The 17,903-nt window shown below is 43.3% G+C and overlaps 1 protein-coding gene across 1 annotated transcript; it reads right to left on the bottom strand.

The window, feature by feature from the left end:
- Positions 1-244: 244 nt before the first annotated feature.
- On the bottom strand, positions 245-10,957 carry LOC127214252 (TRPM8 channel-associated factor 3). Its single transcript, XM_051174650.1, has 7 exons — positions 10,335-10,957; positions 6,095-7,059; positions 5,729-5,826; positions 3,912-4,125; positions 3,384-3,623; positions 2,326-2,663; positions 245-502 (listed from the first exon to the last, which is right to left on the bottom strand). The coding sequence occupies exons 1-7, from the start codon at positions 10,955-10,957 to the stop codon at positions 245-247; spliced, it is 2,736 nt and encodes a 911-aa protein (XP_051030607.1).
- Between the last annotated feature and the right edge of the window lie 6,946 nt (positions 10,958-17,903).

Below are 17,903 nucleotides of genomic sequence, written 5' to 3'. Positions count from 1 at the left end.
AGGCCAAGAGACAAATCAGATAGCTTGAGATTAATCTAGAAGCAACAAATTGAGCCATCTATAATGCAAAATTTGAAAGTCACTGTCTAAATCCATCCCTGCCTTGCAAAAGTTGACTGAGATTAAGATGATTCTGGCAACGGAGAGGCAGAAAGTTCCTAAAATCGAGTTTGGTCGAATCACGAGGATTTTTCTGATGCGTCCAAGAAACGATCTTTTCCCAGATAGAAATTCTGTTGTGCCTTCACTCTGTACCCTCAGATGTATACATTTTCATGGGGTTTTCCTGCCACTCTGGCAAAGAGGCCAGGCTTTCAGCCACGTCGCTATGGACAGGCCAGCCCCAGGCTTCAAAGAAAGGGGCCAGGTTCTTCTGCACGATCTCAGAGAACTTCCTCACCCACACATTCATCTTGCTCTCGTTGTCTTTGGGGAAGTTAGAGAGGGCTTGGTAGTCAGCAAAGATGTGCATGAATGGTTCCCACCCGAAGCCCTCCTGTAGCTGGAAAGAGAAAGAAATAGCAGAATTACACACGCAACCTGCAAGTCACCCCCCTGAACACATGCATGAAACCACATTGTGTGTGTGTGTGTGTGTTTTAGTAATAAGCTGTTGTGTTGATTTAGTTTGTCGGTGGGTCTCTCATTTCTTTTCCTCTAGAAGCCTGTCTCTGTGACTGGTGCCATATCCTCAAGCTGCCTCGGAACACCATCGGACAGATTTTTGTATTGTTACTCATTACTCATTCGATTCCTATCAGGGTCTCAGCAAGTAGCAGTTAATTTCAGCATTGTGTTTCCTGTTACTGCCAAGCTTAATGATGAAGACCTGAACCTGACTGAGGGGAGCTTAGATCCTTTCATCTTGTGCAGCTTAACACTGGGAAGGCTGGGATGGTCCTGCTTTAGATTTAGGAAGGAAAAATTCTTGCTCAACTATAATGACGTACTAGGCCATCAGAAGATGTTTACCTATAAACAACCATCCTTGAAGGTCCTCCTGGATTTGGGAGCCGTGCTGAGAGGCAGAGGCAGAGACATGTGCTTAGACAAATTACCGAAGCATGCACACACAAGCCCCTTTAGACTGTGGAGCTGGGGAATAGATATTGCAAAGGAAAATAATAAAGGGGGCTTACTGAGAGCACCAGAGAAGCCAGTTTGAGGAGCTACATGGTTGTTTCTTGATATATAAAGGAGACAAAACCGTTTCAGGTAGGGGAAAAGAAAATTGTTAGTAAAAGCCAGCAAGATGAGCGATGGCGAGCCAGCCGTTCTGAAGATGGAGCGTTTGCAGATTGAGTAACAGGTGAGAGATGGAGCTGGATGGAGGTAACTTGGTGCTGTACCTGAAGCAGAGAGCTACTGTGGGTTTAGCGTTTTCTGGCATCATTCTGCAAGATAGGTCCATTTGGGATGCAGTTTAGAGAGATGGAGATCAATACGAGAGTACTGGGGAAATGAACTTTGCTTGTGGTGTTGGATGTGGAACATCAGTAATGGTGAGAGGCAGCTACCTGGCCAGAAATTCAGTCTCAGACCCCACAGCTGCAATCTGTCCCCCAGGGGCTTCGATGTGAACTTGAAATGACAAGGTTTTGACTGACTCCATGACTGGGTCCTGTAGATTTTCTTTTTAGACAGCTTAAGAAGGAAGCCATTGTGGTCCAGAAGTAATCTCAGACTCACTGAAATCCCAAATGCAGTGAAACCACGAGACGGAGTGCCCTCACGCCCAAATCATTGAAACGAGGATCTAAGTTTGTCTTTCCTAATTAATTAGGTCAACAGCAAGCAGCTCACCTCTGTTATCCTGGAAGTTTGAGCATGTTTTTGTATGGCTACGTGAATATGTTTTTTTCATTGTATTTCCCACAGGTAGTGAGGACTTGGAAGGGAAGGGTTTTGATATACTGTAAAATACTGCACATTACTTCATTCTCATGTTTGAGGCTTGTTTAAGACAGCATTTTGAATAACTTGTTACCAGGTTGTTGCCCTTACTACCCATCTTCATAAAACATTGTTGGAGTGGGGTGACACTAATTTATCCTAAGCGAACAGTGTAGGTCGGGAGAAACTGTTTGCATTTGGAAAAGCTGAGTTTCACTGCGTATTTTCCGAGTATAGCCATGCATGTTTCCCATAGTGACCCCGCACACCCATTTTTTAAATTTCCAGTTATGTGGTAGAGGAGAGGAAACACACTTAGTTATCAGATGTGTCATGTCCGACGCCACCCTCCGCCTGTCTCCCATACCCGGGAAGGACATGCTCTGCCTATGGTTCTCGAGGTTCCCACCTCCCTGCATATCTGCTCAGTACCTGGAGATAGGTCTCTAGAGCTGTCCATACAACCCAGTTACTCAGGGGAGCTCCCTTGCTCAGGTGGTTTCTGATCCTCTGCTTCCGAAGTTCAGGTTTCAGAGAAGGGTGGACCCGATCCCTGTGAATGTTTAGAATAGCCTCATGCACATAAACAGACCAGAGATTACACAAAGCTTCAGTGGTGTGAGGCGGGAAATTCCATCTACCCTTCTGTTGGTTGTGGCCCAGCTCGTGTGTCACGCCCCAAATGCCGTGTGACCTCATTACCATGTCATCAGTGATGCCTTCTGCTATACTTATGTGGCCCATGATGGGGTATCCAGAATGAAGATAACCTGGGGGGGGGAGGAATAGCAGGAAGGTGATGAGGTGGCATGTGTAATGGCTTTTTGAAGACTACATCTCCACCATCCCAGAAAGCCCTGGGACACACCGAGTAAGCTCACCCTGGCCCCGCCCACTACGAAGGTTTGTTTACAGCCAGCCCATCAGACTCTCTTCTCTTTCTCTTGGACAGACTGTGACACCCGCCTGTGTTTCCCTGTGAAGGATATGTGTATGGAATGCGATGCTGACTGGCACCGTCCCTTATCTCCTCTATTTTTAGATGGGTGTCACATGTGTGGCTTGTGTCTGGGTGTCCAACACTGAGGGGGAACAGTAAGGTTCTCCTCCAGTTTAGTCTTAACCTTAAGGGATCATTTTGTAAGTCTGCAGATGGCAATTAGTTTTCTCACCGTCCCCTCCACACCCATTGTTTCTCCTGTCTTAGTCAGCATTAACAAGTCCTCTTGACACCCCTGAAGCTTACTGGGTACCCATCGCTTGTCTTTTCTCTTGCCCAATTTTGGTTCCATTCAATTATCTTCCATGAGAACACGTGTGAAGAATTCACAGATTTTACTTCTCACTCCAACTATCCTGTAACGCTTCACATTTTTTTTTTTTTTTTTTGAGATTAAATGATGATGATGGCCTACATTCTCCACTGATCTCTATAAAATTATGTCATCAATTGATGCTCAACTCTCAGAGTATTCATACGGAGTACCTACCAAATGAAATCTGCTTGTCAAGTACAACCCTCTCAGGCCTTTGAAAAGGGAAGGGCGTGGCTGCCAGCCTAGCTACAGCCTGTACAATCTCTTCCCAGAGTTGGAGCAGTGGGCGTGGATCCTGAAGGAACTTGAGATGGTCAGTTGGGATGGTCAGGATAATATTGTCTGTGGCTAGTTCTCCCCAGGGGGCTTCGCTGTATTTGGTAACATTCTCCCATTCCTTCTGGGTCGTCATACCTGGAAATAAAGGTTATACACCACGTTTCCTGGGTTTCAACTGTAGCCCGTCAATTGTGGGTCACACAGACAGATAACTTGGTAATAAATCTTTTTTTTTTTTTTTTGTCTTCCCTTGTCCTCCCTTTAGACTTCCTAGAAGAGGGTGCTCATATTTCTTAGCCCCTTTCTGTCTTGGGACTCACCACTCCCTGAACCCTCCATTGGCTTCTCTCAAGCCAGGTGCCCTCTCCCACTCCAATGTCCCTTCCGCTTTGTGCCCATTATGAGACTGGGTCTCCTACTCACCCATCCTGAAGTATGGAGCAGACACAGCCCCACTGATGGTGACAGACACACCTTGATGGTTGTAATTGTGGGGAACGATGATGTAGAGAAGCCCCCCATAGAGCCAGGAGATGGACTTCTGGGATGAATTTAAGTGGTATTGGTACGTCATCACAGGAGGGCGGTGGTAAGTCTTTGCTTTACTTATGTTGTCCGTGTGGCAACCAATGAGGACCTATCACGGGGAGCAGAGGTCATCATGAGAATGGTCGAACCACCTCTTCTCTGTGTATATGTGTATGTATGTATATATATGTGTATATGTATGTATATATGTATGTTTATGTTTATGTGTATGTATATGTATGTTTATGTGTATGTGTATATGTATGTATATGTATGTTTATGTGTATGTGTATATGTGTATATATGTGTGTGTATGTGTATATGTATGTATATATGTATGTGTATGTGTATATGTGTATATATGTGTATGTGTATATGTGTGTATGTGTATGTGTATGTGTATATGTGTGTATGAGTATATGTATGTATATATGTATGTGTATGTTTATGTGTATGTGTATATGTGTATATATGTGTATATATATGTGTGTGTATGTGTATATGTATGTATATATGTATGTGTATGTATATATGTATATGTATGTATATATGTATGTGTATGTGTATATGTATGTATATATGTATGTGTATGTTTATGCTTATGTGTATGTGTATATGTGTGTATATATGTATATGTGTATGTGTATATGTATGTATATATGTATGAGTATATGTATGTACATATGTATGTGTATGTTTATGTGTATGTGTATATGTGTATATGTGTATATATATGTGTATGTGTATATGTATATATGTGTATGTGTATGTGTATATGTGTGTATGTGTATATGTATGTATATATGTATGAGTATATGTATGTATATATGTATGTGTATGTATGTATATATATGTGTGTGTGTATATATGTGTGTGTATGTGTATATATATATGCATATATGTGTATATGTATATGTGTATGTGTATATGTATGTATATATGTATGTGTGTATGTATGTATATATATGTGTGTGTATGTGTATATATGTGTGTGTATGTGTATATGTATATGCATATATGTGTATATGTATATGTGTATGTGTATGTTTATGTGTGTGTAAGAGGTCTGGCAGAGGTGGCACAAGAACCTTAGAATGACAAGGGTCACGCTCATAAGGAGAATATTTCTACTACTTAGGCACTTTCTCCAGGGCGCCCTTACTTGTTGGTGACCACTCTTTGTTCTCTGTAGAGTTTGGGGATTAAAAAAAAAAGAATTAAATAAAACTAGCTCCAAGGTAAGTATTGACCCAGAGAGCACACTGCCCATGTCTCTGCCATTTTCTTTGGGTCTCCATAAGTGAGCACTGTGGTAAACAGTTTATGGAGTTGAAGCTTGGAAAACATTTGGACAGTATTTCAGAGACTCCAAGACAGAAAGAAGGACGAGAGAAGCTTTGACAGTGAGTAGAGATTGAGAGACATTTCTAAGCATCTATGGCGTGTCAAGGCTCAGCTTTCCAATGACTAATATCTTTGTCTATAAAAGGGGGGGCTGGTGAGGTTGTTGGGAGAATCTAAAATGTTACTGAGGAGGGGCAGGAGGATCTCTGTAAGTTTGAGGCTGCCTGGCCTATACACAGAGCGTTCCAGGATAGCCAGGGCTACTTAGAGAGACCCTGTCTGAAATAAACACAGAAATCGCTAGAAGAGAACGCAAAGCTACTATGGATATGGCAAAAGTTCACTTACTGGGGAGCCCAGTGCATTACCTTCAGCTTGGCGTTAATGGCTTCCCTGGGAAGTGTGATTTGGGCCACCTGACCTTCAGGCAAGTAGAGTCCGGTGCTCACCCAGGAACTGCGGTTGTCTGATGGGAGTCATAAGGACAGTTGTCTTTTCATTCATCATTTCACCTTCACTCAGAATCCCGACCCCACCAGCAGAGCTACAGGGGCTCCCAGACAATCCTTTAACCACCCAAGCTGCCGGTGTTCCTAAACTTCCCTTCTTAAAAGTCCACAGAAAGAAAAAATGGACTTTTAAGAAGGAAACACCGAGTAGCAATGCTGACACCAGCCAGCCAGCCCCCTGATTCTCCAGTCCTGAAAGCCCAGGGTCCCCTCTCCATTCCTCACCTGGGCTGATTTTAATAACCACTGGAGATTCTGTGGGAGGTAGTAAGGAGGGAGGAGGAAGCAGCTGAGATACATCGACTCCGGATTTGAATAATTCGTAAGCCAGGGAAAGCAGAAAGGCCTGAGAGCTGCCTTTTAAGATGGGGTGTTTCTCACTCACGCTTGGGAAGCCCTCACGTTGGATGATTTTTAGGGCATGTCCCCTCACAGAGTCATAGATAGAAATTCTCTGATGTGCCATTTGAAACATGTAGGAGCAGTCTTTCACGAGCTTCTTCAGCAACTTCTCTTGTGATACGAAATTCTGGCTGTAGATCTTGGACTCAAATTGGGCCAGGGCTTTGCGGATGTGGTAGTCTATCACCCAAGGGTTTGGGACTGGGAAGGAGCCTTGGTTGGCTGCCTGGCTTGTGATGCCAAGGCCAAAGCATTTAAGGATGATGTTATTTGGGTACCGACTCATACACTCAGAATCTTGGTTCACGTGTCCCTGTAACCAGGCCTCTGCACCAACCAGCAAGCCACCGCCTTCTGCAACAAATTCCTCTACCTCCTTGGGATCCATATTGGTGAGTGAGCAGCAGCAAAAGACACTCAAGTCGCTGGTCAGATGCTCCGTTTCCCTCCACTGGAAGCCGCTGTCTGGCAACATAGACTTCAGTGCTTTCATTTCCGAAGCCAACCCAACCCTGCCTGTGTGAGGCCCCATCAGCCAGCGCAAAGCATTGAGTACAAATGGCAGCATTCTATCACTAAGCATCAAACTCTTGTGTCCCCCCAACACCACGCGGCCATGGCCACAGCGGGCAGCTGCAAGGAAGCAGTTGAATGAGTTGTCTACGCCCAAGGGAAAGGCCCGCTGCCCGTGTACCAGCAGCTGGGAGGGGACTGCCTCTGTGTCAATATCCATCCCAGATATCCCTTCCAGGAGCCGCTGCTGGTCATCCTTGATCTCATCCTCACACCTGGAAAGGAACGGTTCTCATGTCAGTGAGGAGAAGTGAGTATACACAGGGCAGCAAAGATGGTCCAGGACTTCAGTGCTTTCGGCACAAAACAACCTTTTACGACACCTGTGATCACAACATTCAGGAGGCAGAGGCAAGCAGATCTCTACAAGAACCACAGAGACCAACCTGACCTACAAAGCAAGTTCCAGGACAGCCAGGGCTGTTACATAGTAAAACCTTGTTTTGAAAAAGAAACAAATGAAAAAAAAAAGTGAACGGATGAGAGGTTTTTTTTTTTTTTTTTTTTTTAAATCTCATTTTGATGCATCTTCAAATCAGCTTCAACTGAGAGCATTGAACAGGACAAGACCTCTATGTATCACACAACGAAGCTTGACATATACATAGAAATCATCCTAGTAAAACTTCCCAGAGAACTGCTGCCGATTCTAATACTTAACTTGCATCTTTGTATCATTAACAGTGTCACATAAATTAGTGTGTAATCAGCTTTGGGCATGAGTCACCGGTAGAGCACTCACCACCCCTGTGAAAGGCCTTGGTTTGCAACCCCAATACTGGAAAAAACAGAAACAACAGCAATTTAAGTGGATAAAACTGGAAATTAGAGATAGTTGCACTGAAGGAGATAAACCAGGCTCACAAACTTTACATATTTCCTCCCATATGCAGAATTTTTAAAGAATTATATAAAAGTATAAGAGGGATTATTTAGGAAGAGAGCCAGGGGGAAGATGAATCCCAGACAGGGTAATGGGGTGACTATGAGGAACCTGTGTGACGTGGATGCACAATGCTACCATAATGCATTATAAATATAAGCTGATAACAAGAGGAAGTAAGGGGAATGGGCAGAAAGGAAAGAGAGACTGGAGGGCAGGAGAGGGAAGGGATGGGAAGATAAGAGGAAGGGAATAAAGGAAAAAACAAAACTGGAAATAGTGATCCAGGGGAGAGAAGGAGGGAGGGGGTAGGGAGGGAGGGGGTAGGTAGGGAGGGAGGAAGAACTGTATGTAAAATAAGATATGTAAAATAAGAAAAAAAAGTGATCACAGAAGCTATGTGTATATATGTCACCAAAAACAAAAAAACAAAAAAACCCAAAAAAACCCACAAAGCAAAAACCTACAAAAACTGCAGGGTATTGGACAAAAGGCGGTAGGAAATATTTGCAACATGTAAAAAACGATAAGCAGTTTCTATAATACAGAAAGGACAGTTAGTAACGAGTAAGAAAAAGATGAAAGTTAAGTAGAAACACAGAAGAGCAGACATTTCAAGAAAGAAATAAGAATTGTTATAAATATTTTAAAAAAATTTTCTTCGAATTGGTAGTCAGAAAACACAAATGAATAAAGTTTCTATTCCATAGTGACAATATACTAAACAAAACCTTATGATATTTAGTACTAGTATTAGTATAGGCTGTGTTTTGCTATAAAAGTTAACATAGCCTTTTAAAATGGCAGTTTTCAATTTCAAAAGACAATTCATAACAAATATTTTTAATTGGCCTTTTCCTGATTAGATGAGGTGTAAAAACTTGCTGTATGTGATGAGCTGTAGATACTCTTGTGGAAAGTTTTAACAGCAAGTATTGATAATAACTTAAATTTCTCCTCTTCTGTATCATGTCATAGCTACTCTCTCTATTTTTGTTTCTGTTTTTGTTTTTTAGACAGGGTTTCTCTGTGTAGCCCTGGCTGCCCTGAAACTCACTCTGTAGACCAGGCTGGCCTGGGACACAGAGAGTTATCCACCTCTGCCTCCAGAGTGCTGGGATTAAATGTGTGTGTACCAGCACCACCCAGTACTATAGTTACTCTTAATGGAATTTTTTTGGATGAAAAGCATTGGGCAGTTGATCCAATCCCACAGTCAATGAAAATCAGCATTCATCCCTTTCTTATCAAACCTTTATGAAGATTCCTGCTCCACTACAGAAGAAGATGCCACAGGGCTCTCTCTAGCTGTCTCTCCACACTTTGCCACTTTTAGCTCAGATGTTACCCATTCCTGATGGCCCTACTTTGCTCCAGGAGAGAGGTTCATGAATGTAAAGCTACACAGTTTATTCCTGTCACATTTTCCTTGCTAGCCCTGGAATAGATTGACATTGTGTTTGATTGATTGATTGATTGATTGATTGATTCATTCATTCATGTTTAGTCCCTATTCACAATGCCAGGTCTTGCATGATGTTCTAAAAGGACAATGATAAGCAACAAAACAGACATAGTTAACTTTTTAAATTTCTCTGTGTGTGAGGGAACATGTGTACCTATGCTTGTTTACTTGTGTGTGTGCTCACATCTGTGTGTAGATGCGAATGTATGCGCGTGCAGATCGTGGCTACCTGAACTGGTGTTTAGAAGTCTTCATGGCTCACTCCCCTCTTTCTCTATTGATGCTGACCTCTCACTTGAACCCAGACATTACCCATTCAGAAGCAGCTTCCTTGTCTCCACCTCCCACATACTGGATTATTGTATGGCCTCCATGCCAACCTCCCATTCCTGTGGACTCTGGACTTCTAATTACACTTGCTTAGCAAGGACTTTTCCTCCTCAGCCATCTCTCCAGACGTGAACAAACACAATTTATTCCTCATACATTTTGTAGACCTTTTCTGTACTTACCTTCAAGTTGTAACCACTCCTTTATAATTACCTACGAAGAGGAGACTCAGTAGTAAGTAAAACAAAATACCCCAACCCCAAAGTATTTAATAGCAAGTCTATGCTAGAGAACATAAGATAGTGTTGCTTAACTTCTATGATGGTCTGTATAGGAATGGCCCCCATAGAGTTCCATATTTGAATGCTTGGTCACTAGGAAGTGACACTATTGGGAAATGTGGCCTTGTTGGAGGAAGTGTGACAATGGGGATGGACTTTCAGATTGCAAACGCTCAAGCCAGGCCCAGAGTCTCTCTCTGCCTCTCTCTCTCCCTACTGCCTGCCAGTCTAGATGTAGAGCTCTTGCCGCCTTCTCTAGCAGGATGTCTGCCATCCCTCCGTGATGATAATAGACTAAACTTCTGGACCTGTAAGCTATCCCTAATTAAATGTTTTCCTTTATGACTTGCCATGGCCGTGGTGTCTCTTCACAGTAATAGAACACTAAGACAACTACCATAGGTGGTGATTACATTAGTATTTATAGTTATTTCACTCTGTGATAACCAGCCTGTCCACTGTTAGGCTGAAAGCTCCTGTTAAGTAGGGTAGTTGGCCTGATACTTAAAAAGAGAGGGAAACATCACTTACTTAACATAAAGTGTGAGAGTAGGTATCTCTTTAGAGACCTCAAACCAGTCTCTATCCCCACAGACATCTGTGAAGTACACTCCGGCCACGCTTGTCACCTGGTTCCCAGGGAAACTGGACAGCACCCTGCCACTGCCATGTTGACTGGCCCAGTACCAGGCCTGGCCCCCAATGAGCAAGCCCCCGCCACGCTTCACAAACTGGACCAGCTTCTCAGTCACGGTGTCACTGTAGGCATCAGTGCAGTAAACACCCAGAGTCTCTCCAGGTTCAGGCTGAACCAGTGCCTGTAGATCAGAGCCACTTAGGATGCTAACTAGAGATGCCAAGGAGGGATGCACTACAATGTGAGCCCCTGGGGAGGGGCGGAGCCACCTCACTGCATTGAGAAGAAATGGGGCCAAGCCAGCATGCAGCAGGTAGCCCTCGTGGGACATGACCACCAGGCGGCCCTGGCCATAGGAAGAGGCAGCAATGAGCACCTGTCCCTTGTCATTCACCATCACCGGGAAGGCGGCCTCCCCAGTGAGAAGGAGTTCACAAGGGACAGATTCTTTGGGAAGAGCCCAGCTGGTTACTCCATTCATGAGGGCCTCAAAGGCGGCAGCGGGAGTTGTTGCCATGGTCCTGCCAGCTGCTTCAGTGGACACGTGGACTCTGGATGGTGAATCAAAAAACAGGTACTAAGTGAATGAGAGCAACTAAGTGTTCTTAAACAGGGGCTTGCATGAGAAAGCCTATCCTCAGGCTTAAGAAGTCAGAGTACTTACCTCTCCTCTGACTTCCTGGGAGCTTCGCCCTCAGGAAGTATTTTCATCATTCAAGGTATTTCTTACTATCTCTTTCCTACTTCCACCCAGATGCACCCCATGACTCTCTTTCATTGACTTAGTTCTCCTCTCTTCTAGCTCCATGCTGCCCATCGGACACTGTAGTCACAGCTGCTCTTCATCTATAAGATTCCCATGGCTTCCCCAACCCAGGCTTCTTTAATTCACTCAGACCCTTGATTTTGTTAAGCATATTACAGTTACCAGCCCCAATTCTTATTCGTGAGGAACTGAGCTCATCTTTACTTTCTCAGAAGGGCAAACATTTGAACTTATTTCTTTCCGTGTAAAGAAGATACCATCAACCTTGGGAGGTCTGATGTAGAAGTTGATTTGTTTAGAGACTGGCACATGCATCCATCAAAAGCTGACTCCTATATATTCATCACTCTCCCCGGTCACTCAGGATGATGGGGAGCAGCACATTTTTGGAATCATGCTTGCCTTCTCTTTCCTCCTCTATAAACACCCCATCATCAAAACTTGCAACGGATGCCTCTAGTCTGCTCCAGGACCTTAATTAAGGCTTCAGGCTTGAACTGTACAAATCGTCACATGAGCTCTCCTGGTGAGAACCCTCACTGATGGTTATTTTTACTGTCAAGTTGAGACAACCTAGACCTACCTGGGAAAAGAATGTCACTCAGGGATTAGCCTGTGTGCATGTCTTAGGGATGGCTATCATATTTGTTTGTTTTGCTTTTTCAAGACAGTTTCTTTGTATAACAACCCTGGCTGTCCTGGAACTCACAGAGATCCGCCTGCTTCTGCCTCCCCAGTGCTGGGATTCAGGGTTGCCTTGATTGTTAATTAGGGGGATAGAACCAAGGAGCCACCGCTCCCTGTGTTGGGTTCTGGACTGTGTAAGAGCAAAAGAAGCAAGCAAGCAGGAGGCACAGAGCATTCATTTCTCTTTTTTCCTGGGGTGTGGTGTGACATCCTCTTAAACCCCTACCCCGTGAACACCCTGAGATGATGGGCTATAACCCGAAATTGTGGACTAAAATAAATCTTTCCTCCCCTGAGTTACTTTTTGTCAGGGTCTTCGTTAGCCCAAGAGAAATATAAGCAGAGAAGGCGGCTCACTCCTGGGAAAACTGGGACCCTCCTTTCAGTTTGGAAATGGAAGTATGGGCTCTGCCTCACCATGACATTTTAGTTTTATACTCCATTCTATTCTCAATAAAGAGTCTATTAAAAAAAAAAAAGGAGAATCTGACTTCAGACTTGTAGTCTGCAACAGCTCATTTATTGCAAGCTGCCACGTGTCTTCTTGCTTTTGCTGTCTTCCATTATTCAGTTACTAAGAGAAGCCCGGTAGCAAGGCACTTGCCTTTATTCTGAGCACAGAGACTTATTCATACAAAGCACAGGGGGCAGGGTCTTTAGACGCAAACAGGGCTTTGACTCATCCTGAAGTCAGATTGTGAGCAGGTGTTGCTACAGGAACAACATGCCTTCCCAGTGAGCGATCCCTCCACACTCTTTGCCGGCTGGGGCTAAGGCCCAAGCAAGAGGCAAGCTTGAACAGAAGGTTTTACGAATCTACACAACGTAGGCTTATGCATTCCCCAAACACTGTCATCTTTAAATCTCTTTGTCCCTGACCCAGGTTACACGTTGTACAATTTAAACAGACACAGGAGACTGTGAGTCTGGCTGCTCAGGCAGATAGGAGATTTACACAGCAAAGCCACTGCCAGAGTTATTTCTTAAGTACACCTGTGTTGCTCTTTTCAAAGAGTTGTCACCCAGGGTCATCTTGCTGGACTGGCAGAGTTACGTTTCTCCTGATAAGAGCACAGGGGACTTAATGGCAGACTAGACTTGATGGTGGCTGTGGCCCCATGCTGTCCTTCTCAAGCTGCCCTTAGAGGTATGATTCAGGGATGGGCAAAATGGCTGCTTGTAAGTCAGGGATAATTTCTTTGTTATGGGCATGGAGCGAAGCGGTAGGTGAATAAGTGTGTACATCCTAGCATTCTATACTTCCCTTAACAGGCCTGGTTAGCAGCCTGTTCATCTCTGGGGTATTTTGGAGGTGGTGCTCCTTAGCCTAAATTCTCCTTGTGGGACTTAATGTCTCCTAAATAAATCTATTAGAAAAAGAAAATTCTTTTAAATTTAAATGGTTCTCAACCCTTTGTCGAACCTCCAACTCTAAAAGAATTTATATTACAATTCATAACAGTAGCAAGATTATAGTATTGAAGTAGTAATGAGATACTTTTCAGGTTGGGGAGTCACTGCAACATGTAGGGTAGGCACTAAAGGGTCATAGCATGGGGAAGGTTGAGAACCATTGCTGTAGAGTATCAGCTTTATTATTTCTTTCACATCCGCATGGCACTGAGAGGCTTCCCCAGCTGACTGCACAGACACCTCTCCAGCTAGCAAGGTTGCTGAAGAATGAGAGGAGACTTATGTTCATTCTGAAAAGCAAGACGGATAGCCAAGACTCTCCAACTTCAAGAGCAGCCCAGCCTGTCAGCTGTAGCTGGTGACTGGTTTTCAGACAGTTGAAAGACTTGCTTACCCCACGCCAGCTTCAGAAAGAGCAGGCGAGGCACGCTCCCCTCTTAGTGTAGCTGCTGATTAGGCAATTGTCTACTTAGTACATGGCTACTTTTTCTGTTACTGAGGTAGCCAGAGACATATGCAAAGAAACTTTTACTTGAACAAAGAAATGGATAGTTTCTTTTTTAAAAAAAATTATTTATTTATTTTTATTTTATGTGCATTGGTAATTTGCCTGCATGTATGTCTGTGTGAGGGTGTCAAATCTTGGAATTACAGACAGTTGGGAGCTGTCATGTGGGTGGTTGCTGGGAATTGAACCCAGAACCTCTGAAAGAGCAGGTAGTACTCTTAACTGCTAAGCCATCTTTCCAGTCCAGAAGTAGTTTCAATCAACAGATTCTAGAAGGAGTACTGATAATACTCAACATCATTTCAGAAGCAAGTATTCAGAGAGAGCTTTAAAAACTCATCTGCTGGCTTTGCTTGAAGGGGGAAGGATGTTGTTCGTCTCCTCAGGTCATAGGAGATCTTATCAGAGATTCTAGGTGAGGTAGAACCAGTCCAGAACTGAGAGAGAGAGAAACATTCTGCCACCCACCTAATGACAAGGGACAGGGTGGCCCTTGAGAGGATGGGTTTGCATAAAGTGAGACGCTTCTACTCATACTTTTTCTCTCAGATGGGTTAGAGGGTCCTTCCCTCTTTCCAGTATGAGGTAAAAATAACACAAGGCCCTTATCATTGTGTTTGCTGGATCTTGGACTCTGCAGCCTCTAGATCTATGAACCCAAATCAGCATCTTTCTTCTTTATATACCATTTTTTGGGGGGTACCTTTTATTATTATTATTTTTTTACAGCAACAGAGAATATAATAAACCATAGTGTAACCACAAGCCCAAGGTACAGTTCCCAGCTCTAAAATCCAAAGAAAGGATGTTGGTAACATCCCTTTCCTTCCATGCCTACACAGCAGAGACTTAATATTTGAGCAAGAGCCACATCACTCACCTGGGAGTCTTCTGACTGTAGCTCAGGTCTCCTGAGGAGAAGAGATGTCTGTGTGGATTTAGGGTGGATGATCTGGAGATTTCATGCATAAGGAAAGAGGTATGATCCCTTTCCGGTAGGATCCTTCTTCCTGCTTCCTCTTGGAAGGGTGGTGCTTGGCTTGGAGATGTCTGTAAACCCCTAAGGGACACCGAGGCTGTACTTCTTGTGAGTCTGTGAGTCATTTCTTGAGGGGTCTGTGCCTCTAACCCTTGCTGAAGTGACCTGAACTCTGAGTTTTTCAGGCTTCTTCAGTTGCAACAGTAGCTAACTGTATCTCCAGGAATCAGCTCCTTCCTCAGTAAGCTAGTCTTTCCTTGTGGTAAGCAAAGGGGTCCCTCAAAGCTTCCATAATCTTCAGAAGCAAACCAGGAGTGTTAGCTCTAATCACCAACTCGACACAACTGCGAATCATCCAGGGAGAGTCTCAATAAAGAATCGTGTCCCCGTGGTTATGTCTATGGAGGATTGTCTTAATGAAGTTAATTGGTATGGAATATCCATAGCACTGTGGGTAGTACCGTTCCTTAGGCAGTGAATCCTGAACTGTTAAAAGAATGGAGAAAATGGGCTAACTAAGAGCAAGTAAAGGGGCAAGCGTGTGTTGGTTCTCTCTCTGCTCTTGACTGTGGATGTGATTAGCTGGCCAGGTTCCTGTTAGTTTGGCTTCCTCACTGGACTGTAACCCGAATCAGTGAGAGAGATAGAACCTATTTTGCTCTGAAGCTGCTAAGTAAAACTAGGCCAGTGGGTGAATATCATAGACCATGATGCCTGAGTGAGGCAAAAGGCTTTAAAAGTATGGACAGAAGCAGCGAGATCTGTAATCAACCATGGTCAAATCCCATTGAAGAATTTCTTTGGAAGACCCATGCTGATCTTCAGTTAGGAAACTGGAACGTCACTACTTAGCCAGATGGTGCCAACTGGGGAATTGTGAGTTGGGTGATTGTCACTGTGGTGAGAGGCACAAAGCAAGGTACTGGTATAGGTCATAGGCAGCTTAGCTGTGGCCTCCCTTATGATGAGTACTGATTCATGAAGATTGACTCACCCAAAGACAGCAGGCTAAATACCCATTCACTAGAATCAAGTCACTGATACATTGACTTACGAGCCTACTACCTAATCTCTTGATTTTTTTTCTTGCCATTTGTATAACACTCAGGGTTTTGTACCTAACGAAAGACATATTTTAACTAGTCATGAAAACATGCCTAATTTAAATTTGGGATACTTTTATTTTAATTTCTTATTTTATCTTATTTTTCTTTTTCATTTGTGGGGTACCTATTCATGTGAGTATGTATGTTTGCCCATGTTTTTGTAGGGTGTACATGGGAAGTGTGTGTATGTCGATGTCAGAGGTTGAATTTGGGAACATTCCTCAACTGATCTTACACCATATGTATTCAGGTTCTCTCAATGAACTAGTCTTGCTAGCTTAGTCTGGGCATTCCTTGTCTGTGCCTTAGGATTGCCATGGGATCTGTATAGGTGTCTTAGGAAGCATTATGGGGGCTGCCATGCCCACCCACTGTTGCCATGGAATCTACGGGTCCTCACACTTAGATGGCAAACATATGAACTGCTGGGCCATCTCTCCCACCCTGTGCTTTGTAATTCACAACCACAACTAGAAGATTTCTCCAATGGTTCTTTCTACCAAAGACCTCTTGCTGTGTAGCTCAAGGGAAACAGAATGCAGAGTAAGCCTTTTTGGGAAAAAGATGGGTGAAGAGGAAAATGTACACTTAAAAAAAAAAAAAAGATCGAAAATAGATTAAGCTGGACACCATCTAAAGTGCGTATGACCTCAGTGCCTCCACCAATCAGAAAAGTGGTAAGAAAAACCGAGAGCCGACCCTTTAAGGAGAAAGAAGAAACAAACAAGCATCAAGTTAGTTATTTGAGATAACAGGTCTTTGCAAAGAAAACAGGAGGACTGAGAAAGCAAAAATAACAATTGAAAAAGGAGCAAAGTAGGAGGTCACCCGGTGGCAGCATCATAGCATGGAGATACTGCAAGAAACCCATACATTCGGACATTCAGACAAAAATAAGTGGGTTGTTTAGCAGAAAGCTTCCAAAACTGAGCTGGAAATGCTAACTAATATAAAAGACGAATTCTATTGTGAAGAAATTTTCAGACTGTGTCTTGAGAGCTGTTTGAAAATTTCAAAGGACAGATAGTTTTAAAAGTTATGAAGCGTTTCCAATAAGGCAAGGTAAGGAACACCATATAACTTATTTTACGAAAGATGTAAGGTTTTTGGCAAAACATGGTCAGAACACTACATGGTAATTATAGGTCTGCCTAACCTCTAAGTTTAGATCAAAGAGTCCAAACAACAGCATCACAACTGTAAACAGTAATTTACATAGATACTAATATACATGCCTAATTGGGTTAATGCCAGTTGGGACTGAATATTAGTTTAACATCAGAAAACACATTACTACCTTCGCCTATTTGAAAGGTGAAAAAAAAAATACGTGATTGTTTCAGATGTTCAACAAATACTTTTTGTTAAACTCGGAGGTTTTTCATAAAAATCGCTTAGAAAATAAATGCAAGCTTTTCAAATCTGATAACAGGTGTGTGTAGAATCTCAGTGAAGCAGAATAATTAAGTGGTGAAAAGACCAAAGATTTCCCTTTGAGATCAAGAATTGGAACTATTATCTATTTTTAGCCGACACACAACACTTATACCCACTGTGGGAATGCATGACGACATTTCTTTCTTTAAAAAAGATTTTATTTTTATATATGTGTATGTCTGTGTGAGAGTATGCACATCTATTTGTAGGTGACTGTGGAGGCCAGAAGAGGCTGTTGGATTCTCTGGACGTGGGGCTGCAGGTAAGTCGTTAATGGCCCAATTCAGATGATGAGAATCGGATTCTGCTCCTACACTCAAGTATGGTTAATATACCCTGTAAGAAATACTCCATTGGAGAAAACTGATTTTTCCGTTGGCCAGTGGGTATCAGTTGCCGATAGCTTCTTGGTTAGAGCTGGGAGCTCTTCTCAGTGTGAGGACCCAGTCTGTCTTGAACCTGTGCAGGCCCTGGGTGCATTGGAATAGTCTCTCTATAAGAACCTCTGCACCAGGCTTATTGTGTCTGGAAGGCAAGGTTTCTTTGGAGACATCCACCCCCTCTGGC

The sequence above is a fragment of the Phodopus roborovskii genome, unplaced genomic scaffold, assembly GCF_943737965.1.
Source record: "Phodopus roborovskii unplaced genomic scaffold, PHOROB, whole genome shotgun sequence".
Taxonomy (NCBI): Eukaryota; Metazoa; Chordata; class Mammalia; order Rodentia; family Cricetidae; genus Phodopus; species Phodopus roborovskii.
Note: the sequence above shows the minus strand (reverse complement) of the source record. Positions and strands in the feature narration are given on the sequence as shown.